Source organism: Aspergillus multicolor, assembly GCF_047715735.1.
Source record: "Aspergillus multicolor strain CBS 133.54 unplaced genomic scaffold BDW74scaffold_47, whole genome shotgun sequence".
Lineage (NCBI taxonomy): Eukaryota > Fungi > Ascomycota > Eurotiomycetes > Eurotiales > Aspergillaceae > Aspergillus > Aspergillus multicolor.
In genome coordinates, this window is record NW_027395998.1 from 118,493 (window position 1) to 145,701 (window position 27,209).

General features: G+C 53.3%; 11 protein-coding genes across 11 annotated transcripts; 4 read left to right on the forward strand and 7 right to left on the reverse strand.

Annotated features, from left to right (window-relative positions):
• Positions 1-321: 321 nt before the first annotated feature.
• Positions 322-864, reverse strand: BDW74DRAFT_183575 (uncharacterized protein; the record flags this gene model as incomplete). Its single annotated transcript, XM_073730551.1, has 1 exon — positions 322-864. The coding sequence occupies one exon, from the start codon at positions 862-864 to the stop codon at positions 322-324; it is 543 nt and encodes a 180-aa protein (XP_073578344.1).
• A 2,542-nt stretch (positions 865-3,406) lies between these two features.
• Positions 3,407-4,264, reverse strand: BDW74DRAFT_183576 (uncharacterized protein; the record flags this gene model as incomplete). Its single annotated transcript, XM_073730552.1, has 1 exon — positions 3,407-4,264. The coding sequence occupies one exon, from the start codon at positions 4,262-4,264 to the stop codon at positions 3,407-3,409; it is 858 nt and encodes a 285-aa protein (XP_073578345.1).
• Positions 4,265-4,837: 573 nt separating this feature from the next.
• BDW74DRAFT_183577 (uncharacterized protein) lies at positions 4,838-5,869 on the reverse strand (the record flags this gene model as incomplete). The annotated part of the gene is made up of 4 exons (XM_073730553.1): positions 4,838-5,073; positions 5,160-5,427; positions 5,478-5,627; positions 5,681-5,869. 4 exons carry the CDS (start codon positions 5,867-5,869, stop codon positions 4,838-4,840), a joined length of 843 nt encoding a protein of 280 aa, XP_073578346.1.
• A 4,170-nt stretch (positions 5,870-10,039) lies between these two features.
• Positions 10,040-12,837, forward strand: BDW74DRAFT_189000 (transcription factor domain-containing protein; the record flags this gene model as incomplete). Its single annotated transcript, XM_073731867.1, has 6 exons — positions 10,040-10,187; positions 10,260-10,344; positions 10,421-11,434; positions 11,479-11,889; positions 11,939-12,174; positions 12,227-12,837. The coding sequence occupies 6 exons, from the start codon at positions 10,040-10,042 to the stop codon at positions 12,589-12,591; spliced, it is 2,259 nt and encodes a 752-aa protein (XP_073578347.1). The 3' UTR covers positions 12,592-12,837.
• A 389-nt stretch (positions 12,838-13,226) lies between these two features.
• On the forward strand, positions 13,227-15,434 carry rglB (polysaccharide lyase family 4 protein). The gene is made up of 4 exons (XM_073721725.1): positions 13,227-13,964; positions 14,008-14,099; positions 14,148-14,162; positions 14,206-15,434. The coding sequence occupies exons 1-4, from the start codon at positions 13,307-13,309 to the stop codon at positions 15,418-15,420; spliced, it is 1,980 nt and encodes a 659-aa protein (XP_073578348.1). The 5' UTR covers positions 13,227-13,306; the 3' UTR covers positions 15,421-15,434.
• Positions 15,435-15,613: 179 nt separating this feature from the next.
• Positions 15,614-17,382, reverse strand: BDW74DRAFT_189003 (acyl-CoA dehydrogenase family protein; the record flags this gene model as incomplete). Its single annotated transcript, XM_073731868.1, has 3 exons — positions 16,688-17,382; positions 16,388-16,613; positions 15,614-16,319 (listed from the first exon to the last, which is right to left on the reverse strand). The coding sequence occupies exons 1-3, from the start codon at positions 17,298-17,300 to the stop codon at positions 15,614-15,616; spliced, it is 1,545 nt and encodes a 514-aa protein (XP_073578349.1). The 5' UTR covers positions 17,301-17,382.
• Positions 17,383-17,790: 408 nt separating this feature from the next.
• Positions 17,791-18,579, reverse strand: BDW74DRAFT_171416 (sugar O-acetyltransferase; the record flags this gene model as incomplete). Its single annotated transcript, XM_073727303.1, has 3 exons — positions 17,791-17,898; positions 18,021-18,369; positions 18,419-18,579. The coding sequence occupies 3 exons, from the start codon at positions 18,577-18,579 to the stop codon at positions 17,791-17,793; spliced, it is 618 nt and encodes a 205-aa protein (XP_073578350.1).
• A 275-nt stretch (positions 18,580-18,854) lies between these two features.
• BDW74DRAFT_189005 (uncharacterized protein) lies at positions 18,855-20,678 on the reverse strand (the record flags this gene model as incomplete). Its single annotated transcript, XM_073731869.1, has 6 exons — positions 20,598-20,678; positions 20,156-20,530; positions 19,798-20,105; positions 19,621-19,754; positions 18,947-19,577; positions 18,855-18,902 (listed from the first exon to the last, which is right to left on the reverse strand). Exons 1-6 carry the CDS (start codon positions 20,608-20,610, stop codon positions 18,855-18,857), a joined length of 1,509 nt encoding a protein of 502 aa, XP_073578351.1. The 5' UTR covers positions 20,611-20,678.
• A 637-nt stretch (positions 20,679-21,315) lies between these two features.
• On the forward strand, positions 21,316-22,682 carry BDW74DRAFT_163238 (proteasome inhibitor PI31 family protein). The gene is made up of 2 exons (XM_073726079.1): positions 21,316-21,625; positions 21,677-22,682. The coding sequence occupies exons 1-2, from the start codon at positions 21,439-21,441 to the stop codon at positions 22,576-22,578; spliced, it is 1,089 nt and encodes a 362-aa protein (XP_073578352.1). The 5' UTR covers positions 21,316-21,438; the 3' UTR covers positions 22,579-22,682.
• Positions 22,683-22,848: 166 nt separating this feature from the next.
• On the forward strand, positions 22,849-24,524 carry BDW74DRAFT_163239 (serine/threonine-protein phosphatase). The gene is made up of 6 exons (XM_073726080.1): positions 22,849-23,225; positions 23,279-23,320; positions 23,415-23,520; positions 23,571-24,104; positions 24,156-24,228; positions 24,277-24,524. The coding sequence occupies exons 1-6, from the start codon at positions 23,064-23,066 to the stop codon at positions 24,347-24,349; spliced, it is 990 nt and encodes a 329-aa protein (XP_073578353.1). The 5' UTR covers positions 22,849-23,063; the 3' UTR covers positions 24,350-24,524.
• A 906-nt stretch (positions 24,525-25,430) lies between these two features.
• BDW74DRAFT_189007 (putative homogentisate 1,2-dioxygenase) lies at positions 25,431-27,141 on the reverse strand (the record flags this gene model as incomplete). Its single annotated transcript, XM_073731870.1, has 5 exons — positions 25,431-25,819; positions 25,884-26,646; positions 26,709-26,883; positions 26,940-26,962; positions 27,022-27,141. 5 exons carry the CDS (start codon positions 27,139-27,141, stop codon positions 25,431-25,433), a joined length of 1,470 nt encoding a protein of 489 aa, XP_073578354.1.
• Positions 27,142-27,209: the final 68 nt, after the last annotated feature.

Sequence of the window (27,209 nt, forward strand, 5' to 3'; positions counted from 1 at the left end):
CGAAAGCTCCACCAAGCTTTACTCTTTTATCCCAACAAGCGTAAACAACTGCGAGGATCCAAGAAATTTACACAAGGTTACAATCCACATATAGCCGACTAGTTCATATCCAAGGCTTTCGAAACAATTGCTACAATACTGAAACCCGTTTGTACTCGTCCCATCCCTTTCATTCTTCTTTTTTTTTTTCATTCCGACATATAGCAAACTAATAGCCTTTCCAAGCCTGAACCCCATTAGACATCATGTAGACTCCACCATGCCCCCCCCATTAACCATCCCACCCCATAACCACTGCACGAGCGTCTAATCCCAGCCTCTCTACGCCATGCTCGTTTCGATATCATCCCAGCCCTCGCACCAGGAACAATCCCACCTCGGCAGCTCGCGCGGCAATCCCCCCGAACTGATAAGATACTCTCTGAGCCGCAACAGCCCCACGTACGGGTTATGGTGCAGCGGACGGCGCCCGTTGAGATAATCCCAGGCAAGCTGGAACCGGGGCCGCGGGGTGCGGCGATGCGCAGGGATGTCTGGGCGCAGGGCGGGCGTCCAGTGCGCCCACTTGTCCAGGAGCGCTGCTGGGATCCAGTGGCCTTGGAGTTTGCGGGTGGACCGCTCGCCTGTGAGCTCGATGCAGTCGGTGTCCTCGCAGAGGCGGTACCAGGACCGGGAGGCGTTGAGGGCGAGGACTGCGTCTGCGATTTGGTGGTCTGGGATCATGAGGTCGATTTCAGGGATGTCGGGGTTGGGGATATCCCCTGCAAGGCTGATTGCGACGAATCCCCACAGGATGTTAGGGATCTCGGCCTTGTTAAGGATCTGCGCCACGTGGCAGGCTTCGCCTATAGCGCTGGTGGGCATGATGTATGGTATAATTGACTGAGGTAATTGGTGGTGACGGGCGTGAGACTGAACAATGAATCAACAGAGACGATGTCTGTTAACTAATGTGAATCTCAAGGGCCTGATGATCAGCAGTATAAGGGGTATTAAGCCTCTATTTATATACTGAGACTGCTTGTTCCAGTCCTTTGGTACAACAATGGCCATTATCATTCTAAAGCTATGTTTCTTGGTTCGGCCTTTCTCCTCCAAAATAAACAAAACAGCCCTATGTGGTAAGCATAATGCCCTTTATAGGCTCTCATTTTCACCCCTTCAGTCGAGTTTCATCCATTTACATTAGGAGACAGCTCTTTGTGCTTTCCAGATTATGAGACAGTGGCAGTAGGACTGTCTACTGGTACAATTGTACCACATTAAGAAGACTTTGCCGTGGCCACGGTTTGGCTCTTTCGTTGCAGCGATCCAACAACAGCCAAGAAGCTTTTAGCAGTAGAGGAGAGAGGCATTGCAAGAGGGCCTGGTGTTTTTTATAGTTCTGTTAAGAAGAAGCTTATGCAGTAATAGTGTGGTAAGGGGTAAATATCTCAAGTCTTGCGAGGTTTTCTTATCGAGAGTGTTCCATGTCAACTCTGCCTGTTTCAATTACTCCAGTGAAGTATATTTGGGTATCGGTGATAGTAAAGCAGCGTTAAAGCAAAGAAAGTTAGTATAAGTAATATAAATAGGTGATATAAAGGCAGCTCTGTTCAACGTAGCCAGGAATAAGCTCCGTACCAAACACAAGTGAAACCTGAAAGTAGATGCACACAGTAGAGGTTCTTAGAGAATCAGGACGATTCTATTTGCTGATTACGCTCTGATTCAGCGCCGTGGTTATGGAAAAATGCCCGACGCTATTCTGAAGACGGCAGAAGAGAAACGAAGCCGATAGCCATGGAGAACTGACCAGTGTCTTTATTTTTGTTATTCCCTTCAAAGGACATCCGTTAAAGGACGGTGTTATTAATACCCCGCAGGTCAGGAGGATGGTAAGGGGGTAAAAAGACAGATGCACTCCTAAAGCAGATCTACTTAACTAAATAGTGCTCCTTGACAGGATTTTAGCCTATATCGGAACTAATAGTAAAGAAAGTAACCCGCCTTGTAAGGTCAGGGCTCATGGGTTTAGCTCCCGACCAAAGAAAAGAGGAGAAACACTGAGACCAACGCCGACACCAACTATTGACACTGCGCCTTGACTCCAACGGCTACTTCAGTCGATGAAGCCTTTGGGAACAAATATAAGGGACTTTAATGTACCCATCTTGTATTATTCCGTTGTCACTGATTCACTCACGGCATCAGACAATTAATTCCTACTCACGGACAACCGCGTTATTAAAGAAACTATCTCTGAGCAGGACGCTGAACAACCCACGGCATGATTCCTGGGACTCAGCGCGGGACTGGAGGTCAAAGTAAATAGGCATATCAGCGCGGCCGGCGCGGACAAGAGGATCGAGGTCTTGGAGGGTGTCAAAAGTTATGATGACGCTTTATGCGGCTATACTGTGGGGGCAGGCCGTCAGTGGCATTGACAGACATTGAAGTAGGATTGGCATTTGTGCGTTTTGTTATCGCTTCGATTCACCTAGAAAAGCGTCGGGTTGGGACACCACTGTCTGGTTCCGCAGCCGAGGCACTCTTTCCTATCTGCCAGCGTAACTTCCTCCTTGTTGTGGCCCAAAGATAGCACTCTAAATCCCCTCGCAGGACGTGCGGTGATCGATTCAGGGCGGCACCGCCGATCATGGTAGACACCGAGGGTGTTTCGGTGATCTCGCGAGAGGGGTAGGTGGTTTTGTCAAGGGGAAGCTGATGCGGCGATGATGAGGACGAACATCTGAAGCTTGAGGGGCATTCCGTCTCAGGGGTGTCCTGTATTGACTCTGCTTGTCCTTAGACGGATTAGTTAAGTACACCCGTTTCTTATTGAAGGCGAAGAAGAGCAGTCCAGGGTACGGCTTCAGCTTGATGGGCGGGCGCTCGAGTCGCCCGGCGTGGGCTTCATCGAGGACTCGGTTGAGGGGTATTTCGCCGCGGTGGGAGGGTTCTTGGCTTTAGAGGTATGATTATCGGCCACATCGCCGACGGACTGGGAGCTGCGTTTTTGGAGACATGCATACCCAACCTTAACCGCTCCTTTGCAGCGACGAGGCTGAAGTTTCACGAGACTGGGAGAAACGATGCCAGACAGAGTGAGAGAGGAACAATGGGCAGAGGAGTCCACTGGCGAAATGGAGGAAAAGGAGAGAAAGCAATGGAGCTTGAATGGGAACCAGTGTGAAAGTACATAGCATAAACAGAGCGAAAACAAATAGACAAAAAGCCAAAGAACAAGGGGGGGGGGGGGGTCAAGAAAATGAGGGGAGTACACAAACCAGACAGCGCTCGTATCAGCCCTGGCGCAGATGAGTATAAATACCACGAGGGTCACCACATACCTTAGGTTGGTCAAGGTTAAGCCTGGAAGCTGGAGCCCGAGCTCGAGCTCTAGGCCTCTATCCCACCTGGGCCTTTATCCCATCTGGGCCTTGAGCTCATCCCACCCGGCGTAGCCAGCACACTCGCGGTCCCACCTCGGCAACGTGACCGGGATCTCCCCAACATCAATAAGATAGTTCCGCAGCCGGTAGAACCCAACCCACTTGTCGTGGCCTGCTGGTCTACGGCCATTCAGGTAATCCCAGGCAAGCTGGAATGGGGGCCGGAGGTGCCGCCGATGCTCGGGTGCGTCACGCCCTCCCTTCTCGTATAACGAGGGGAGATAATACCCGACTAGGAGGATCTCGAATTTGAGACGGAATCCGGGCGGGTCTGGGCCGCCGCATGGGTGGCCGCGGTGCCTGGCGTATAAAGACAACACTGCCTCGGTGAGCGCGTTGGGATTCAGGACCTTGATGCGGCGGAATTTGCGCCAAGGGCCTGATGGCCCGTCGTTTGGTCCCGGCAGCTCGTGGACATTGGCAGGGGGGAGGCGCGGGTCGTTGGAAAGCATCAGGTGGGGGTCGTGAGGGTCGGGCAGGCCGTGGCCGTAGTCTGGGAGCCATGAGAGGATGTCGGACTTTGCAAAAAGGGCGATGCAAGGGTTGTGGGTGTGCATCTTTTCGCCTTCTTCGTATGCTACCGTGAGGCAGGCCGGCCGTTTACAGGCATGGATTCCCTTTCTATCGAGGATCGCCGCGGCAGCTCCGATGTGGTGATTAGAGATGACGAATTGAAGGTTCGTGCAGGCCTTTTGGCGGATTTGTCCCGCGAGGCTGAACGCTAGCCACCCCCAGAGGACATAGGGGATGTGGGCGTCATCGAACATTTGGGCCACCTCGGCCGCATCACGTACCCCGGGCACTGGCTCTGGTACCTGTTCTTGTGGCATTTTCACTGTTATCACTGGAAGATAAAGGAAAGTGTGAACTATTAAAAGACCAAGGCTGCCCATGCACTGGATATGCATTTTGCAGTGGCTTGGGGATTATTTATCCTTTCGCCTATTTTATCGCTTTCGCTTGTCAAAGGGCATTGCCAAGCGAAGTACTTAGTTCATTCTGTGAATCTGAAAGCCATGGTGATTCTCTGTAAACTTTCCAGTCGCACAACGAGCAGGTGAAAGAGCTCAAAGAGCCCTTGAGTCGGGGACCCTTTATTGACATGGAGCGGCGATGAATTCGACATGCAAGAACTATGGTGCAGGCTGTTCCGTAAGTGGCCAGGGGCTAGACAACAAGTTTCCAGGACGGTTCGTTGAAATGTCCTTTCTACTTACAGACAAACCTATTATTATGCAGTGACATTGTTGCTACAGTGAAGGAGTGGTATGATACAACCAAACACTTCACGCGTTGAGCTAAGGACAGTCTCATAGATGTGGGCAGGGTTCCAGGAAACAATGAAAAGACTACTGGCGGCAGACAACAAACATTAGGTAGGTACGCCATGGCCATCCGTCCGCTTATTCTCGCATCATGATCGCAAAAACGATGACCATACCTAGCCAAATCCCAACCAATACGCCAAGCACAATGCCCAGCATAATAAGCACTATGATGGAGTGCACGGCACAATGCACCGGGAGAACGAGGGCTGGTGTAGATGACGCCCTACGCTGGCTGCCGGCCGAGTCCTGGGAGGCATCCGAGTCAGAGTTGGCGGCGGCATTGATCGCAGCGCGACGAGAGGACTCATCAACTATTAATGGTCCCAGTCGCGTCTTCAAGTACATCTTCCACCAAGCCGCCCTATCTCCACGAAAATCCAGGAACTGAACTGCAGACATTCTGTCAAGCGCTGACTCCGGGCCTTCTTGGCTATGAAGATCGGCTTGAAGAATGTTGCCAACTGGACCGCTTCCAATGCAGCTTTCTGGCGCTGGTCAACCGGCTCCGAAGGGACGTCCACCAAGCCGAAAGAGGTTGCGGACCGAGCGCAGTTGAGTACGCAGTCTTCTGGGGAGGCGACCGCCAGTTCGGGCTCGAGGCAGGCCTGGTCGATAACGGCCCATTCGTCGAGTGGTATCCACCAATACTTTCGAAAACCAGGACTCTGATCAGTATCAGATGCGTTGAGAAGAAACTGGAGCTCCAGTGACTCACCTCTTTTCTCGACTTGAAAATGACCCTGATACCCGACGGACGCAACTCAACTCCGGACGAAATCGCCCGATACACTTCGCTGCAACGTTCTACCAGGGCTTCCGACAACCCTTCCGGCACATCGGGGACGGGGAAATGCACATCCACCCTCTAGACGGAACGTTGGCGCTTTCACCGTGTCAACTTGGCTGTGGAAGACAAACGGTTGCCTGAGGCAGGTCGAGGTCATGGTTTCGGGCGAGGTGGAGATGATGGGTCATCACCATGTCCCCGGCGGTGAGGACCCGGGGATTGCGAAGCGATGGGAGCGACCGTAGGTCGATGAGGATGACCATTGCAACATCATGGAGACAATGAGGGTCCTCGAGGTTGATGGACTTTGTTGTGTCCATTCCGGCGTGATGTGTTCTTGGTTTCTGAGGTAGGATAACAACGATCAATAGGTGAGTGCGGAAGCGAAGTAATAGCAAATGGATCGAGAAAGAAGTTGAAATGACGGGGGAAGAGAGGAAGGGAGCTGATGCCTGAGCCTGGCGGGACAGAGCATCGTTCTAGATGAAGGCGCCCCCCCGGTCTCCTCGGTCACTGCAGATGCGCATCGGAGCAGCGGTTCCGACGCAGTGTTTGCCGAGCCGTGGTTGGGTGCGCCCGTTGGTGAATTTCGTCTCTCTACTAGACTGAACCACGAAACCGTCGACTTACGCTGATTGTAGGTCTTTCTGGTGGCAGTGCGCTCGGACTTCATCTGGCGGGCAACAGCCGAAGCCGTGCAGCAAGCGGCCATGTTCCATTTACCACCTGTCTCATTCCAGTCTTCGCCCTCGCTGCCCTCTACTTTGCGTACCTGGCGCAAGCCGCTAGACTGTAATACTGCCCAGCCTATCTTGAGGCATTGCCCTGCTTCCTGCGGTGCAAAGCGGACGCCTCTTCGTCAGTCTCTACGAAGAAAGCTGCGGTGGAGCGCCGTGCACGGTGCATCTGGTGCGCCAATGCTAGCTTACTTCCAAGAATGGGCCCCACATACCCACCCACTCACTCATCACTCAGTGGCTGGGCCAGGGCGGGATCTGCAGCTCCCGTCCCGCAACTCGCAGGGATCAGGGATCAACAGCTAGGCCACATCATGGACCTGGCCCATCGACGCGCATGCATTGCCCTTCCACTCAGATTACGTTCCCGCCATGAGACGCCTGAACACTGAGAGAGGCGAGCTCATAAGCTAAATCCCTCCGCTGGGGCAAAACTATCTTACGGTAGCCGGTACTCCAGCTCTGCAGCTTGAACAGTCCACACCGTCGCTTTCTTGCGAGTGTCACCACCACGATCCTCGCAAGAGAAGGATTCACCATTGTCAATCCCATCTTGCAGATCTTCGGCAGGCGCACAAGCCATCCGCAGCCTGCGATTTCCATCTAATTCGTTGATCGCAATCACACCGACCAGGCACATTCAAGACCCAGATAGGGCTAGCTGTGGATCCACGCTAGGATCCCTGTCAGTTCCGGATTTCCAGACAGACCTGAACCCTAGGACGGAGTCTCAACCTCACCATCTGCTTACCATCACGATCAGCTGAGTTTCAGGTTTCCGCTAGGCTACCATAGACCAAGGGGCCCGCGACTCCGCTTCCAGCGAGCAGTGGCCGTGCCAGCTGAGCCACAGACGGATCGGTGCAGCGAAGCGACCATCAGTAAGGTACCAAGCCTGACTGCTGTAAGAGCTGTCTCAGATATCATACTGTGTCAAAAGTGTCAGAAAGATCGATGACTTTAGGAGCAGCGCCCCAAGAAACTCGACGGATACGAGGCAGCGAATCAGAGGACCGACCATCCTGCATGAGAATCGGGTAATCAGTAGCAGCTTAGTTCAAGCGATCGTCCTACCCCGTTAGGGCCAGCCCCTAGCCGAAGTTTATCGCTAGCAAACCCGGAGCTCGAGTGGGGTACGTCACTTTACTTGTCTGCACATTGACAGCGACAGCGGGTGAGACGCGCCGTCGAGGAACGCTTTCCACCATTAGCAGCAGATAACATCATCGAGTCTTATCAGCCATTTCGCTAAACCATACCTAAGTAGTAAATAGACGGATACAATTCTCAGCCGCAACGAGGAAGCTGCCTGGTAGGTATTCTTAATGTTAAGGCCAGATGAGCGCCCTGCCTAAGTAGGGGCTTAGGTTCGCCTTCAATTCTGCTTACCGTTACCAGTATCCAGTTTGGGCTGGAAAATCCACTGTCTAGTGTCAAGCTCAACCAGCAAGCAAGTTCAATATTCTGGCTTAATCATCTTGGTGAGTCCGACAATTGGAAAGCTGGGCGATCGCCGCGCCCCTGTGGATCTTGCTTCCTTGCGCCAGCAGTCTCGTGTCGAACCTGGAGTGCCGATCTTTAAGGATCTCGTTTCTAAGGACTTCACCACATAATAGCGGTTGTCCCCGCCAGCTAGGGTAGAAGAAGTATACCAAGGGCCCGAAATGAAATCACGTTCTACCCCACATCAAATCCTGTCGTGTTCGCGAATCAAAGGTTCTATCCATTGCACATACACCACCATTTACCTTACCCAGACTTATGTTGTTTCTTTTCGCCCTCTTCTTCAATCACCGCCCATCGAAGGGCATGCCTAGCTAGTCCCCAGCCATTATCTACCTATCCACCAGGTAGATACCCCGCTACCCCACCCGCTTTTGTAACACCTTAAAACAATGCTGAATGGGACCTAACTTGTTTTGAAAGCCCAGTCTAGCAACAGCCCTGTAAATACCTTCGTTCCTCGGCTAGGCGCACTCTGTCCGTATATACTCCGGATCAAGTAGGTAGGTAGGGGGTCGAATGTAGTTCGGCCCAAAACCGCACTTGCCGAAAACTATACATGCTAAAAAAGGTGGTCCTGCTGCTATTACGCATTGTTTATCCTTGCACTCGTCGTCTGCAGCTCGGGTTTGCAAGATGTAAGGGGTTGCTCCTTGACTTGACTGATATGTTTTCACAGCGTGGTTCATTATCTATCGCTTCTTTAGTTGTGGAGGCTTTTAGGTAAAAGGAAAGGCTATGTGTTAGTATTAACAAAGTGCTAAAAGCTCATGCTTGCTTAATATTAAGACCCATTTTTCGCCGGTAAGACATTTGCTCCGCGGGCTGGATGGAAGACATTGGACGGGAGCTGCAATTAGAGAAAACAGGCCGGTACCGGATCTCTGTTCCGACCGAGCTTGAGGCCGCCGATGGACGGTACGCCAGGTTATTGAATCCGGGCCTTGCGCTTGGAATGCAACGCATTGCATTGCGGAACTGAACTCTAAGCGGTGCTCTGTCACTCTGTGTTCCTGGATATGCAGATGGGCCAGGCCGCATCTACCTACCTAGGTACATCCCGGACATTGGACATCCATGGATCTCTTGTTTCCAACCTTGGTTTATCTCGTCCACGAATGGCGCCCTACAGTCTGCCTCAAGGAGGGCCAAATTCGGAGACAAGATGGCTAAAAATCGTTCAGGATTGTATCTAGTTGTACCACTCGGGCATTGCATCACGATTAGTGCCGCACAATACCCTACCATAGTTACCGGTAACGGCGTTTTAAGCGCCGACTCCCCGACAAGCTATGGATGACCATCAACAGCGAACATTTAAATCAGCATGGTGACTCAACATCCGAAATCTCACCTCTCATAGCCACTCGGTGTACTCAAGCGCAATCCACAATTTTCTCATGGCAAATCTCCTCAATCGGCGCCTTGCCGCCAATGTTCGGGCTGTTCTTGCTGTCAGTGGAATCGGCACGGATGCTTTATTGAAGCTCTTCGTTATGAAGGCCTTTGCACAATCTCCCGATCAAGATTCAACCAAGGAATTTGGCCATGGTCCGGCATTCAAGTACCTCCGCCTTCATAGCCCCAAGAGCGGCAAACTAACACAAAGCGGCTGCGGTTCGAGCTGCATGGTAGTGAGCGCTTGATAGGTAAACAGACTTAGGTTAACTTGTGGGTTTGATGCCTTCAATATAGTATCGAGGACAGGAGCTGATTTAATCTTATTTAACGCAACCAACAGACGAACCCGGCTCCATCGGGCTTCTCGTCGAAAAGTATCCTGACTGAAAGGCCGGCACACACCTGGATGGCCTCAAGTCTCGCACAACATTTGCTCTCCCTCTCAACATGGAACCATTGCCTATAATGTTCCCTGTGAAGCGTTGGTGCTCGATTTAACTGCCGTGTTTCCCTTCGCGGTTGATCAGGCAAGCGGACATCAAAACAAAGTTCGTCGTTGCTGGAGACTCTACCATAGCAACTCCACGCCGGGGTTTTCCATGCTCGTAAGGCGTATTGACTCTGCCTACTGCTCCCAAGTCGATGGGGATTGCCAACACTGCGACCTCGACAATATCGGCACTTCTGGCCTGATACCTAAGGCAGCAGCCGGAAGTGGACCGGCGCCGGAGCCGGAACCGCACCCGAAACCCAAGTTGCCAAGCCTTTTATCTTCAGCTTCCTCGGAGCTCATCCCGACATCCTTCCTTCCCAACACATCCAATCCACCATCAATCAAGCGGGGAAGCAATGACGATGACCCCAAGCGATGCAGCATCCACTCAGAGCCCCAATGACACTAGTCTCACTCCTGGGCACCGACCCAAGCGCCGCAAGATCGCCGTCGCTTGCGACGAGTGCCGCGTCCGGAAGGTCCGATGCGACGGCGTCCAGCCTGGTGCGTGACTGTGTTGGCTGCCGATCTAACGTCAACAGATTGGATGGTTTTCGCTGATAAGTTGATATGCAGCTTGTGGACCGTGCATGAAGAGGGCCGATCGGGGGGCTCGGTGTCGGTATACGGGGGAGCCGGAGAAGAAGAGGGCGGCGGAGAGGTTAGTCGCCCATATTCTCATATAGCGTTGGCTATGCACTGGCTGTCGGCTACTAACGCATGGTTGCACCTTCAAGTTACATCACGAGCTTGGAGAATCGGATCAAGGACCTTGAAGGCGCTGGGCCGGTATATGTTCCTGGATTCTCTGAGGCGAATGGGTTGAGGCAAGCAGGAACACCGAATAAGACATTGGGCTCGACAGCTGGAGAGACATTGCTTTTGCAGTCATCTCTGTCGCAGGCCACGTCAGTGAACAGTGCGGAATTTTCTCTCGGGACCCTTCCGGCCTGCTCGCCCTTGTTTGGCAACCCGGGTGGCAATCTCATTTCTCGCAACCCAGGCCGCAGGACGTCGAAGCCCACTGGAAGTACGGAAGGAATAAACGCCATGATGGGTTCTGTAGAAGAGCGGCCGTCTCAAGAGTTCTTTGGCAGTTCGAGTGCCGCCAGTTTTATGCGCCAGATTAAGACGGCCGTTGACCGAAAAGTATCCTCTCCGCAGCAAGACACCGAGCCTGCCAACGATCTTGGTCTTGGGGCAAGTTTCCTATCTCCGCAGAGAAAACGGACGAGCGCTATCCATGACTACGTCTTGCCCTCTCGCAAAACCGCGGACAGCCTCATCGACGTTTATTGGCAGTATGTCTTTCCTCTCTATCCGCTCGTCGATAGCATCCATCTCCAAGAGGAATATGCACGGCTCTGGACAGGCGAGGGCCCCCAATCGGACGAAAACATGCTAATGTGTACATTCAACGTCATCTTCGCCCTGGCTTGCCAGCTCGCCGATTTTATTGCCCCAGACGAGCGAGAGAGCTCAGCAGCTTCGTTCTTTTCCCGCGCTAAAGACCTCTTACATTTTAGCCTCTGGGACTCCGGGTCTGCCAGTCTAATACAGTGTCTCCTGCTGATGGCGCAGTATCTGCAAAGTACCAACTCAGCTCATCAGTGCTGGATCGTCACTGGCCTTGCCGTCCGAAACGCCCAGAGCATGGGCTTGCACCTTCCACAGACGATTTCCCGTCTTCAGAGCCCACAAGAGCAGCAGCTTGCCCGAAAGATTTGGCATGGCTGTGTCCTCATGGACCGGTGAGTACGCTCGACTACTCTTTACATCGCTAACGCTCGACTAGGGTGATATCAATGACATTCGGACGGCCCGCCATGATCACGAAAGCTTCAGCGAGATCCGTACCGCTGCCGGTCACAGTTGACGAGGAATATATTGCATCGTCGTCAGATACACAAATGACGCAGCCTGCTAATCAGCCATCGATAATGAGCTTCTACGCCAAGTCCCTGGAGCTGTACGAGATCTTGAACGACATTCTGCTTAGTCTTTATAAGCCTACTCCGGATGAGCCTGATGACGTTTATGGATTTATCTTTACCAAAGACAATAACGAGCACGCACTCACTATCTTTGAACTTGACCGCGCCCTTAATAAGTGGTCGCGCAGTCTTCCGCCTCATCTACGCGGCGAGCCTGCTGCGGGGTCCAACGCCAGCATCTTCTACCGGCAGAGCGTCGTGTTGCGAGCGAGGTATGTTTTTGATTAACTTTCTACAGACACGCTAACAAATTGAGAGTAGGTTCCTGCACGTCCGGATGCTCCTCTTCCGACCGATCCTGTCCAAATACTGTACATCTCGCGACACAGCCACCGACCCGCTGATAGCGCTGACAGACTCCTTCCCTCAACGCGTTGCCCTGCAATGCTCGATCATATGCGTCAACGTCGCGCGAGAGATCATCGACCTTATATACGGGAACATTCCCTCCGACGGAACCTCCGGCCCGCTTCCAGCCTGGTGGTACAACATACTCTGTAAGTCTCTTTCCACTCCAGTCAAGTTTTGCGCGAACTCAACAGCTCGCAGACGTATACACCGCCGCCACAGTCATCATAGCCAGCCGCCTGTGCCCACCGATTCTAGACGAGGTCACTGAAGCCGCCATCACACGTTCCTGGAACGACGCGCTGGAAATTCTGCGCAAGTACCAGAGCTACAGCACCTCTGCGCGCCGATGTGTTGCCGCGCTGGAGATACTTTATGAGCGCGCTGTCGCGGATGCTCCCGTGCGGGATCATCAGCCTCAGTCGCAACCCGGCCCGCCGCTCGTTAGTTCGATTGAAGATATGTTGTTGGGAGAAGGCGTGCATTCTGCGCTGCTGGGCGGCTTTGACTTACCGGATTTCGGCGATATGTCATGGTTGAATAGTGTGCCGAGTCATCTGTATTGACCGTGCGCTGTTTTCCCTCGTACCCAAGGGGTATGAATCTCAGCGTCTCCTGGTCAGCAAAGCGATGGTGATATTTCACCTTGTTGGTCGGTCCTCGCCCCCACTATTGAGTCACACCGTGGCCTAGGAGAACGTACTGCATGGCACCCAGCAACCCGGATTCTGCTCCGAGAGCTCGTCCCAATCCTTCCAATCCTGGCATATCAGCAGCCGCTATAGCTGGAACGTCACAATGCTTAAGGTTGATAGCTAAGCATCTGGGCTGGCGTCGCCCGTGCCGCTTTTCCCGGTCCACATACAACCATGTTTGCGCTATCAATCAAACCTCCTCCATCCTCTATCGGGTGAAATGATACCGAATAGTTTTTCCGTCAATCCAGATGGAGGATGCGTACTTGGCAGGGGGTTCCCCGCATTCCCCCGCCGGGATTGCGGAGGCGACTAGGGCTAGCTCCCCATGCACGGCTTCGAGTGCGCGTCTTCAACCCAGAGGGAACTACCGATCGGAATTCTTGTTCCAAACTGGGTCTGTTCCTGTTACTGGCTCAGCCTGATTATGGCGCAATGGCTGGGAAGCTTGTCCCACAGCTCGGCCAGCTTTACCCCGGATCTGACTATAGACGAAGATTCGTCCCCGCACAGGTCATAAAAGCTGCGGCTACTCCCTACTCTCGATGCTTTCTAACTCATCTGCTCACAATCAGGATTCTCCACCATGCGAGCGAGTATCGGCCTAGGTCTAGCCGCGGCCAGCGTCGCAAGCGCGGCTCTCAAGGCAACAGAGAGCGACACCACAATCACCCTAGAGAACGACCGGCTCAAGGCCACTTACGACAAAGATCGAGGCAGCATCGTCGACCTCTACCTCGACGGTCAAGACTTCTTAGGCCCGCAGTCCGGATCCACCGGCATCGGTCCGTACCTCGACTGCTACTGCATCCCGTCCGGTTTCTACACCGCTGGGTCGACGAACCCTACCACGGAACTAGTCCAGGGGACCGACTCAACCGGTACAAAATACGCAGGCATTATCCTAAACGACACATACACCCCGACGGGCCAGGAGTTTCAGCAGTACTGGTTCCTCCGCGACGGCGAGACGGGCTTCCACATGTTCAGCCGGCTGGCGTACTACAACGAGACGACGCCGTTCCTGCGCAACCTGCAAGAATTTCGCACGCTGTTTCGTCCGAATTCGGACCTGTGGACGCATCTTACCTCGAGTGACCTTCAGACTGCGCCTCTGCCGAGCGACGAGGCGATTGACGAGCAGATTGTTGTGCAGGATGCGACGTGGAGGTTTAATAACACGCCGGATGATGCTTATGTTCAGCAGTTTTCGGAGTATTTTACCAAATATACCTTTTCGAACCGTATGTTGTCTGCTGCTCGTTTGGTGCAAAGCTGACTGGGCAGAATGGCGGGACAACGACGTCCACGGGCTCTATGCTGACGGGTCTACGTCCAACGGGACTACGTATGGAGCGTGGCTGGTGATGAACACCAAGGTGAGTCTCTCATCCTCGAGATATTTAGCATCTTGCTAACACCATTAGGACACCTACTATGGTGTATGTTTTCCCCACCCCTCAAACGACCTAACTAACCCACCAGGGCCCGCTCCACTCCGATCTCACCGTCGACGGCATCGTCTACAATTATATCGTCTCCAACCATCACGGCGAGGGCACACCGAACATTACCAACGGCTTCGACCGCACCTTCGGCCCCCAATTCTACCTCTTCAACGGCGGCAAGACAGATTCCTTGCGAGATCTCCGGCAAGAAGCTAGGTCTCTCGCCAGTCCAGACTGGAACGTGGATTTTTACGACTCGATCGCCAAGCACGTAATTGGGTACGTTCCCTCATCGCAGAGAGGCAGCGTGAAGGGCACTGTGAAGCTCCCCAAGAATGCCAAAAATCCCATCGCAATCCTTACCGTCGACGGCCACTACTTCCAGGATAACTCTGCCGTCCCCTCATCGCACCAATACTGGGGCGACATCGACTCGAACGGCAGATTCACCATCGACCACGTCGCCGCCGGAAAATACCGCCTAACCGTGTACGCCGACGGTATATTCGGCGACTTCACGCTTGACGGTCTCGTCGTCAAAGCCGGAAAATCAACAACCCTAACCGAAACCTGGACGCCCGAGTCCGCCGGGACCGAAATCTGGCGCCTCGGCACCCCCGACAAATCCTCGGGCGAGTTCCGCCACGGCACCGCCCGAGACCCAACACACCCCCTGCACCCACCAGAATACCTGATCTACTGGGGCGCATACGACTGGCAATCCGACTTCCCGACGGGAATCGACTACAGGATTGGGGAGTCCGATCCCGCAACGGACTTCAACACCGTACACTGGTCCGTCTTCGGACCTACGCCCGATAACCCGGATGTCGAAACAAATACAACGCACGACTGGCGCATCCACTTCGACCTCACGGCAAAACAACTGCACGCACGAAAGACCGCAACCCTAACAATCCAGCTCGCCGGCGCAAAGGCCGCGTCGGGGAATACGGACGTGTATAACGCGTCTGAGCCGTGGGCTAACTTCCCGCTGGAGAGCTATATCAATGACCAGGAAGACCCGCTGACCCTGCTCGTGGGGTTTAACCAGTCGAGTAGTTGTATTGTGCGCTCGGCTGTGAGCTGTTATCAGGTGAGTGAGAGGTGGACGTTTCCGGTGAGTTGGTTGAATGAAGGAAAGAATTTGTTGAGGTTGCATTTGCCGGTCAATGGGACGGATTATGAGAGTGCGGTGTTGCCGGGGAGTGTTTATGTGCAGTATGATGCTTTGAGGTTGGAGTTGGAGTAGGCTCTCAGCTTTCTATCAGTTCAGGTGGAATAGTGGGTGAGATTGTTTAGCTAGATGATGGTATCGTACAGAATTCATTATCTAGTGGTGTAAGAAATACATATGTGATTGAAGAAGTATATACAACTCTGAACCTTTATCCATAGCCCTGTCTCCACAAACAAGAGAGAAACAGAGAGAGATCGAAAGGAATCTACAACATAGCCTTCGGAAACCCCTTGTACGCCTGCCTGACCCCCAAATCCGCAAGAATCTCCTCCGTGCCTCCTAAAATCGCATCAAACTTATACGTGCGATGGAACATCTCCACAACCCTCCCCATACCCGTCTGCGTCAACCCCCTCCCACCAAAGATATTCGCCGCCTGCTCCGCAATCTCCCCCGCACAGCGCGTCGCATGGCTTTTGAGCAACCCAATCGGCCCACCCAGATTCTTACTCTGCTCCTTATAGCTCATATTATTCATCTGGAACGCAATACTCTCGAGCCACGCCTGGTTACTCTCGGTCAAGGAAATCATGCGCGCGAGTTTCTGGCGCAGGACCGGCTGCTCAATCAATCTCTTCCCAAAGACAATGCGCTGGTTGCACCATTTCAAACACTCTTCGACGACGGTCATGCTGAAGCGGACCACCGCGCAGACCATCATGAAGCGCTCGTGGTTGAAGTTGGACATTATCACTGTGAAGCCGTTGTCTTCTTCCCCCAGTAAATAGGAAACGGGGACTTTGACGCTGTCGAATTCGACGAAGGCTGTTGCGGCCGTTGTGCTGTAGGAGGTTTTGATCTGTGTTGTGGATACGTTGGTGTCGCGGGGGATTAGAAGCACGCTGAACCCTTTGGGTGTGCGGCAGGCTGTTACGAAGTAGTCGGCGTACATGCCGTTTGTGATCCATTTCCTGGGATACAGTGTTAGTATACCGTATATCTAAGGAGCTGAGCTGGGTAGGGTTGAAGGTGGGCATACTTAGTCCCCTTGACAATGTAGAATTTCCCATCAGGCGTCTTCTCAGCCGTGGTCCTTAGACCCGCAACATCGCTACCAGCAAATGCCTCCGTCACGGCAAGACACATTTTCTTCTTGCCCGAGAGGACCTCCTCCGTGACCTTTTGCCGGAGCGGCTCGTTGCGCAGCCAGTTCTGCACCGCCGTCAGGCTGATGACCATGCCAGCCATGTTACCGTCTTGGAAGCCTGTCCACAATATCAGCATCTACTCTTGACCTTTGAAATCCTCAAGATGGAAGGAAGGGGGAAAGAAGACATACCCCTCGCATTAACCCGACACATCTCCTGCGCAACAATCAAATCATGGAGGTAATCAAACTCCTCGCCGCTCACAACACCCCCAAGCAACGTGCGCCCATACAAATGCTTCCCAGGCCCCAACCTCATGGCCAGAATATTCGTCTCTCGATCCGCCATCTTATCAATCAGCTCCTGACTAATATAAGTGCCATCCTTCTCCTTCTCCGCCGCCTCAGCCGCAACATGCAGACTCGTGAACTCTCGAATCGCGCGCTGCAGGCGTCGGTGACTCTCACCATAATACGGAGATTTAAAGCCCGGCCGTAACCAGAGCGGTTCGGCGTAGGGGACGGGGCTTAGACTGTCGGGGGTGGGATCGAGCACCTGCGGCGTCTCGTCGGCGATTGTGCCGATGCACAGGGTGTTGCGGTACTTTGTGAGGATCTCGTGGCGGTGCAGGTTGTAGAAGTCGGTTGTTGCGTCTTGCCCTGCTATTTGGGTTAGTACGACGCTCCCGCCTGGATGGGCGTCGGCGAAGTCGGTTAGGTCGTAGACGCGGGCGTCGATGATGCACCAGAGGGAGTCGGTGGTTTTGTGGGTTGCGACTTCGGCGCGGGTGAATGTTTGGGACATGGTGATTTTGGGTTGAGGTTGGGGATGGGGAGGGAGGAGGAGAGGTGGAAAGTAAGTTCAGTTAAGGTCAGTTGCACGAGGCACGAGGTACGGAAGGGAGACCGCATTATTTATTGAGGATGGAGTTTACCCCGGAAAGTGGATGGCCAATCACGGACTGCGAATTAATACTGTTGGCGGGGTGCCGAGGTTCTTTTCCGATGGGCCGGGGTGTCTGATAAACACTGTATACTTGCTTTCACTGGCTATAGAGATTATTCTGTTGCCGGTTGGCCATGAACGGCTCGGCTTAAGCAGTCCTATAGTATTCCATGTATTATAGCATCAATAAAGTATGATTGTTCCGAGAATAGCTGTGGCAAAGGGTCTATAGAAACTACCTCGGCTCATTCTCTCGCTGCATGGACAGGGTGGGCTAATGCTCTATTTACATAGCTACTCTTGTAATTTGACCTCGCTTCTGATGATCCATATATCTCAAGGAGGTCACTCATGCACTCCCCGAAGCCTCCGCGTTCTGTGTCGGATCCATACTGGTCTCGATCTTCCGGATAACCCGCGCCGGATTGCCAGCAACGAAGTGGAAGGGCGGGACATCCTAATAAGCCGTTGTTAGCAATCAACTAATAAACCCAGATGTGTAATTACAGCGAGCAAGGATGTAAGTACCTTCGTAACAACAGACCCCGCGCCAACCGTACTCCCCCTCCCGATCCTCACGCCCCCAAGGATAATCGCACTCCCCCCAATCCACACATCATCCTCAATATGCACCTCCTTTCCAGCCTCAGGCCCTTCCAGTCCCTGCCGTACAGCGGGATCCATGGGATGCGTAGCACCATATATCCGAATGTGCGGGCCAAAGAGGACGCGGGCACCGATGGTGATGAGGCACGTGTCGAGGATGGTCGTGTCGAAGTTGATGAACGAGCCCGGCTTGACTTTGAGGTTGATGCCGTGGTCGACGGAGAACGGAGGGTCGACGACTGGGTCTGTCTCGTCGAACTGTTTTGCGTCGGCTTCGGTGTCCGGATTCACTGGTGGGAGGGGCCGGGTGTCGCCAATTATACTGCTGTTGTGAGAAGGGGAGTGTGCGGTGATGGATGGGCTACACTCACTCTCGCCATAGCTCGACTCGTCGCCGTCGGGAGACTTGTCCGGCTTCGTTGAACCTTTTGCATGCTTCTCTACAGCGATCACGGTTCGCTTGTAGGTCGGCGTCCCAGGCCCAGTAGAGCTCGCCGTTTAGCATCTTTTGCCATTCTTTGGAGGTGGCCATGATGTATGTTCGATTATGGATGTTTCGCGACGAGACGAGAAGCAGCTATGCTCTATTTATTTTATTCCTCGACGTCCAGCGCTTATTTGCTTGTTTGCCTCATGCACCGAGATATCGTCAAGAGCCCCGCGCTGCCCCACCGGTTGGTGCTACTTCCGAATTAGGCAGTTCGCGGCACCGTGACCGAGATCCCTTGGGCGACAATAAGACGGGGTCCCCTGGCTTCATTTCAGTTCGGTCGTGATAGGTAAAAATGAATGATATCTTGTTCAGCTTCAGATTATGAGGTAATCATGCTGTTGAGGCAGCTCCGGGAAGCATGTCTACAGTTGTTAGTCGAGTCTCATGATGACAGGAGAACACTTACAAAGTCCCGCCAGGAAACATTATCTAGTCCATCCTGGGCAGACCGAGCTGTCCAGACCTTCTGCAGAAGATCTGCCGGGACCGGGTTGCGTATCTCGGACCGCCGTTCAATCTCACGGAGCCTTGCCAAGACATAATACTGGGAATGTCGAGACAACGAATCAGCACCCGCCATAAACAGCGGGAGTATCAACAGCTCGATCAGCGTAGAGTCGGCAGGGATGTCCGCCGTCGCATCCAAAATCATCATCACGGCTTCTTGTATCTCTGGGCTGTTCGCCGGGCGCAAAGGGTCCAACAGCCGATGTACATGCAGTATGCACGCGAACTGGAACGCCACGGCTACGCTCATCCAGCGAGAATCAGAGCTTGGGTATACCTTGCGTTTTGGGTCCCATGAATATAATTCCTGGTTTGCAAGAAGTAGCGTCGAGCGGAAGTCCTCTTCTGTCGTCCAGCCGTTTTTGTACTCTTTTGCTTTCTCCAGTGCTCGTCCGATAATCAGGAAGATCTCTCGCGGGCAGCCGTTGACCAGTTCAAATCGGTGTCCGCCGGCGCTGGCAACCATCTCGCGGATGTCCTGGGTGAAGCAGAGCCGGCGCGTCTCAGCAAAGGCTCGGATGATATCCAGCCTATAAACGTAAGCGGAACTCTTCAGATTTAAGATATGCGTACCATGCTAGGTTGCCTATAAAGAACACTGCCCGTTGCCGTCGACCATTAAAGCCCTCCGCGAGAAGAATATTCTTGCACACTGACATTGCTCCCGTGATGTGCACGCCATGCTCAGATATTCCGGTTTCCGCAATCTACTAACGTTAGTCGCTGACAATTTCAATGATGAACACTTACATCATGCAAAAGCAGAACCTGGATCGTAGCAAAGACAGCGTCTTGTTCCTCTTTTGACAGCGATGTGGTCTGGCTCTTATAGATCTGCTCTCCAAGAGCTCGTATCGCCTTCAGCCGGTACTCAACTGCCGTGGTCTCGTGCAGGCGTTTGTTTTCGGTCAGCTTCCCGAGGTGTACCGCGGAGAAACCGAGAGCCGCATACAGCAGGCAAATCTGCTTCTTTGCTAGTGGTATTATATAAGCTCTGTAGGGGTTATCCTTGTCGTCGCCGACTTCCGCCAGCTGGTGAGGGCAAATAAACGTGTCATCTGGAACACATCAGTCGAGAACAATGCGTCCAAATTTCATCAAAACGTACAGTGATGCAGAAGATTCTTCGTCTGCGCTAAGTTCAGAATACTCGTGATATCATCGGTATCACCGACAACCGGCTGCACCAGTATCGAATCAATCGCCAGGCGCGTAGACCTTCGTGGCTCTGGAGGCGTAGAGGAGTCACTCGGCGACTGCTGCTGGCGAGTCTCGATGACATTTGTCTGCGCCTCAAAATCATTGTCTTTTTCAGCCACGGGAATGCGAGCATTCTTCCACTTCCCCCGGCTCGCTATCCCACAGAAGCGGAACTGATCCGGGTACCCGCGACAGACGAGACCCTTGGAGATACATCGCTGGCAGCTGGGCCGACCACGATCACACTTGCGACATTTTTCTCGGCATGTCATACAAGCCGGGCCTGGCATGGTTAGCCTCGTGTAATCGAATCGGAGGGTCAAGCTTGAGCCAGGCTGCATGGTGCATACCTGCGCGTGGCATCTTGACGAGTCGATGCCACGGTCGGGACAATAGATTTATGATGTCGGCGCCTGGATGGTTAAGTCTGCCTATGGGATGATCATCTTGTGAAAATTGCGAGCGATGTTGTTGGCTTCTTCTCTTCCAGCTGGCTCTTGATGGCCTTGTGGAGGAGATTCGCGCTAATCTCTTTGCGGAATCATCGGGTCCGGACATCCTCGGTTCTTTTGCTGCTGAGCATCTTTCTACCCTCCGTACCTTTCCTCTTGAGAAGCCTAATGGGACAAGAGAGTAGAGAAGGTATAGATCATGTGGTATCTTATCGTTTTGTGAACATGACTGTGCTGTTGAGTCTCACATAATGTTGGCCTTAGTTGCCGTCAAGATATATATCTGGACAAACTACCTCTACGAATCGCTAAAATCAACGACTTAGTAAAAGACACATCAGTTCCTAAGCAAGACTCGGTCTGACAACTGTCAAGCTCAAGAGCCTACTCTACTAATTAAACATCCCATTTGATGTCAATTGCTCGCCGATTGACTTAAAGATTATTGGATGCGCTCCCACGTGGGGCAGTGCAGCCTGCGGGCTCAGGCCGCAACCCCAGCCCATGTGGCGGAGTGCTTGGGCAGCTGTGCCACGCTAACCGTCCTAGGCTAGCTTTTATCACGTGCGATAGCGATAAGCCCAGCCTGGAGCAGAGCCACGCAACTTCGGCGCCTGGAGCATTCAAGGCTCAACAAGGCTGATTCGCATCGACCTTCATTGCTCTTTTGCATAAATCCTATAGCATACCACCTTACGATACACTCCGCGTACCTTACTTCCATATCGAACAAGCCATAATGGTTGGCAACACAAACTCTTTGAGCCCCGACAATGTGGTGGGGCTCGCGGCTCGAGCTCTCCGTCCTGACGACAGCTCCGACTTCAGCCTCAAGACGCCCTACGAAGCTGTGGCGCTCATCGGCCACGCTGCGCTGGTGGCTGTTGGCTTCAGGCTAGTCGGACTTGGTGAAGACCATACGATAGGTACTTCGGATTATCCCATTTCTCGATCTCACTAACGGTTGTGCGTCACAGAAAGCTCGTCGGACAGCCCGTCCCTCCCCGCAGAATGGAATGCCGATTCCACGTCTTCTTTCCGCTACGCTCATTCCCAATCGTCGATGCAATACCTGTTGAAGATTAGCCGCCTTGGGAATAATGCTGTTGTCTTTGCCCTGGCTTTAGGCGATGATCGGACGACTTCTTTCGATGTACCCGTCAGGGACTATGTTTCTGGATCGGCTCTGCCGCTTTCATCATATGCGGACTTGCCAACCTCTCTCAGAGAGGCTTTCATATCCGGATCTCGTCTGACGGACCTCATCTCGCTGTTCAAAATTAATGTGATCCAGAAACTGGCGCCCGGCCTGTACAAGGAGGGACAGGAAACCTCACAAGCTACAGATAGACAACCAGAGCGAGCGCCGCAACCTGAGAGAGCACCGAGGCACGATCCCCTGCGAGACGACCCCTACCCGCCAGCCCGACCGTATCCGTTCGATGATCCCCTCGCAATACCTCCTCGCAGACCAGGCCCCATTCCCGATTTTGCACCGCCTGGGTTCGAAGACGAATTCGAGATCCAGCGACCGCCTCGCGGATATCCTGGCGCCGGCAGGCATCCGCTAAACATTGGAGACCGCGACCTTTACCCGCCTGGCCTGGGACCGAACGACCCCATACGAGGAGGTATTGGACCTGGGTTGACTGGTGGCGGTGGTGGCATGCATCCCACTTTTGATGACCCTCTATTTGGAGGACCTCAAGGTGGCGGATACGACCCTCGTGCACCGCCTGGCGCAAGATATGATCCAGTAGGACCTGGGCAAGGGCCCCCGTTCGGCCAAGGCTTAGGTCGAGGCCGGGGTGGCCCTGGCGGACCGGGATCTGGGGGGTTTGGTGGATTTGGTGGAGGGTTTGGCGGTGACATCATTTGAGGAGGATAGTACGACACACCCAACGATATCCGTGACTTCACATGGTCTGTAATGTAAGAAATGAATGAATTGATAATTCATGCGAGCTACTGATTAAACGAAACGAAATAATTATCGCTGTCCTGCAACAATTGTGCGTAGCTTCCCCACCATACGGTGAGTAGTTCTCTGGGTGTGGCTTGGCTCTGGTGTGGCGCACGGGCGGCCAAACCTCGTCGACTCTCATTCCCAGCAAACCTGCTCCCTTTCTTGCTCCCGACAACTCCCATCGCCATCCCATCGTTCAGCATCCCGGCTTCTGTTCTCAAATAGACTTCTATCTCGCCTTAATTTGTGCTTTCGGTTCCCTCCCGCCCTCGCTTCCTCGCCCAACCCACCAGCGACCGCCTTCTCACGAGACCCTTTCTTCGCCTAAGCTATCCCACCCCTCCTCGCAGCCGTTTCCCTGCTTCTCTTCCGCCCTTCAACAGCTTCACCTCACGACAATGGATAATAACATGGAAATTGATGCGGCGCGCTCGCCAGAGCCACACAACCTTTCCCCGACGACCGATTCGGGGTCCATCCCCACGCTCGATGGCTGGATCGAGAGTTTGATGACGTGCAAACAACTCGCAGAGGAGGATGTGCGGAGGTTGTGTGATCGGGTGTGTCTCGGGCGGAACCTACCAAGAATACAATTCCTAACCTTCTACATCAGGCGCGAGAGGTGCTCCAAGAAGAGTCTAACGTCCAACCTGTGGTATGTGCCGTGTTCTGATTTTCGGTGATGCGTTGTGGGCCGCACCGACCACACCGACACCACCGTCTGCGATCAGCGATTGATCTCGATACAGAAATGCCCGGTAACCGTCTGCGGTGATATCCACGGTCAATTCCACGATCTCATGGAGCTGTTCCGCATCGGCGGACCCAACCCCGACACAAATTACCTCTTCATGGGTGTGTTCCCCACAACGCTCGCTTTTGGCCTCTTGAACTGACCGATTAAGGTGACTACGTCGACCGTGGATACTACTCCGTCGAGACCGTCACACTCCTTGTTTGCTTGAAAATCCGTTACCCCCAGCGTATTACTATCCTCCGCGGAAACCACGAGTCCCGCCAAATCACACAGGTGTACGGTTTCTACGACGAATGCCTGCGAAAATACGGCAACGCCAATGTCTGGAAATACTTCACCGACCTCTTCGATTACCTCCCCCTTACTGCTCTCATCGAGAACCAGATCTTCTGTCTTCACGGCGGTCTGAGTCCGTCCATCGACACCTTGGATAACATCCGATCCCTAGACCGAATCCAGGAGGTCCCTCACGAGGGTCCCATGTGCGATCTCCTCTGGAGTGACCCCGACGACCGTTGCGGATGGGGAATCTCTCCCCGTGGTGCTGGATACACATTTGGGCAGGACATCTCCGAGGCATTTAATCACAACAACGGATTGACACTTGTTGCGCGTGCACACCAGCTGGTTATGGAGGGTTATAACTGGTCACAGGACCGTAACGTCGTCACGATCTTCTCAGGTACGTTCCTTGCCCTGTATCCTATACCCGGACAACCGCTAACTGCTGTAGCTCCCAATTACTGCTACCGCTGCGGTAACCAAGCCGCCATCATGGAAATTGACGAACACCTCAAGTATACCTTGTACGTACAATCCGTCCGCTTTGGGTTCCAGATACTAAATTCTGCCAGCTTACAATTCGACCCCTGCCCGCGTGCAGGAGAGCCCATGGTCTCGAGGCGTACCCCAGACTACTTCCTGTGATTCTTATAGTGATAGATTTCTTTCGCCCCGAGGCTTGGCAGGCCCTTGGAGAGGGCTGGCGGTGGATCGAGCAGCTGCGGCATGCTCTGCCACATAATCAATATCCGCCTGTCGCGTGTTGATACCATTCATGAAAATAAGACATGTTCAGAATAAGATCGTTTGATTTGTATGATTCGAGTGCTGTAACGTGCAAGGAAACTGACTCTTTCAAGAGTGTCCGGCCTGCAATAAGCTTGGATGCCAGACTTTGTTAAGATGGCTGACTCTGAGTTTTGTAGTTTGCGGATTCACATCAACGGCCTGAATATACGCTTACCCCGACAGCCACCCGAATCCTCTACCCGCATTTCATATCAGCACAACGAATCATGACAATAGAACAAACCCAGATCTAAGTAACCGACCAGGGTAACAGCGGCACGAACCCGCCCCCCCCCAAACCCTGAACCCTTATTATGACCTTTTGAACTTTTCATAACAACAACCGCTCACTCTCCTCGCCGTTGGACTCCAACAGCCTCAAAGAGTCGTTGACCTAATCGACTGATTTCCACCAGCGAAGGCCAGCGCTATAGTGGCGAGGCGCGGGTGGAATCTTGCTCCACGTGCGGCCTGTGAAGAAGCAACAGCAAGCTATGGAAATGAGGATGGTGGACGGGTTAGAGAGCTGACAGGGGAAGATAGGATAAGCTGCATTTTTATCCAGGAATAGGGTCGTACCCTGACTGGTGGAGTTTGCGTGTAGTTGTGGTGAGGATGGGAAGGAAGGTAAAGCGCGCAGCATCACTGAGGTCTCGCGATTCATGAGGTCGACTTGAAATGTGTATCCTGGTATGTTCCATTCAGCATTCAGACTGACTTATGGAGTATCTATGTAGATCAGACAAGACGGCGAGGAAAAGGTTTACTTGGCTAAGTACCGTACACTTAGAGGAGAGAAAACGAAAGGAAAGCCAGATAAAAAGATCATCAGCCGTGAACTACCTAAAATATATACAGATAAAGTGTTAATAGACACTCAGTAACACGCTCACTATTAAACAAATACACACGCGAATATACTCAGTGCTGGATCTAACTAAATCCTCAACCCCTTCGCCTTCCTCGCCAAAATCTCCTCCACCTCCTTCTTATGCTCACTAAAATGGTCCACAAGACTATCCCACATCTTCGGCTCATGCTCATGCTTTTTCTCGCTTTGCCACGCGTACTCCGTAATCGTGAACGGGCGCGAGGACTCAAACATGAACGCAATGGATCCCTCGGAGATCTTCATCGCCGGCGGATCGGACTCGCCAACCGTCGCCGCGCTGAATTCCTCGTACGCTACGCCGTGCGGCACCATCCCGCACTCGAAGCTGATTGAGCCGGGCTTAAAGGCGTCGGAGCGCCCGCCGTAGTCGCCGTAGATTAGACCCATTAGTTCGGAGGCGGCGTTGCGGTGGTAGTAGGGGGGGCGGTAGGTGTCTGCGCGGGTATTTGTTAGTGGGATGAGGGGGATGGAGAAGGGGGTGGGGAAGGGTGGACATACGAGACGCGACGTCCCAGCGAGGCGAGAAGATAAGCACGTCCGCCAGCGGGGCTGTCAAATCTCTCGACTTGGCAGTAAGGACGCAGAAGATAGAGGGGTCGATATGGTCGACGGAGATGGAGCCGACGTTGACGAATTTCGTGAGGTCATATTTATACGGGACGTAGTTGCCGTGCCAGGCGACGACGTCAAAGGGGCTGTGCTGCTGCGTGCTCTTGAAGAACTTCCCGCCGAGCTTGTAGATGATTTCCCAGGGTTCCTTGACGACCTCGTACTGCGCGACGGGGTAGAGGAAGTCACGGGCGTTGGCGAGGCCGTTTGCGCCGAGGGGCCCGAGTTCCGGGAGCTCGAACTGCGAGCCCCAGATCTCGAGGATGTATCCGCGGGATGGACCGTCGGGGAGTTCGACGCGGAAGCGCAGCCCGCGCTGGATGACGACGATTTCGCCGGGTTGGACGAACAAGGGCCCGAACTCGGTTTGAATGTTGAGGGCGCCTTGTTGCGGGACGATCAGGAACTCGCCGTCGGAGTTGACGAAAGCCCGCTTCGTCATGCTCTTGTTGGCTGTGTAGACGTGTGTGGCGATTCCCTCGCGGAGGGTTGGGTCGCCGGAGCCTGCGACAGTCTTGAGGCCTGAGATGAAGTCTGTTTCGGTGGTTTCGATGTCGAAGGGGTGCCAGGCGAGTTGGGTGGGAGAGACGTGGATGCGCGGGTTTAAGGGGAGGAAGCTGCTTTCTGTGTCGGGATTGTCGGGGAGTTCGGTCTAAGATATTGTGTTAGACGGGGGACCCTGTCTTTGAGATCTTTTATTTGGGGGCAACGTACAAATCCCTCATGTGCAACGGCTGGACGGGCGCGATACAGCCATGCCTTCTTGTTGCTGTGGCGGGGAGCGATGAATGCTGTCGCGGTGACCTGCTCAGCGTAGAGCCCGAAGCGGACATTGCGTGGGCTGTTCTGGCCATGTGGAATTGTGCCGGGGACAGCCTCAGACTCGAATCTGGATTATCCTGCGTCAGAAGTTGAATGGCTAAGCAGGTTCAGTGTTGAACGTACGAGTTGCCGAAGCCAGCTTGGTACTGCAGTGTGTTAGCGATGTTTCTAGATTAGAGAAGACGTTGAGATTGGGAAAGCGTACTTCATAAGGATCATTTCGTCGTGTCCTGAAGGAAGGAATCTTGCCATCCTTCTGTGTCTCCGCCCAGTGGAAAATATTCTGGTATTCCTTGGGGTCGTGGATCGTGCCGATTGAACCCATTGTGATGTGATGAGCGACGAACGGTAGTTGAAAGAGATGGTCGTCAGATACGTTGAGATATGTCAGGT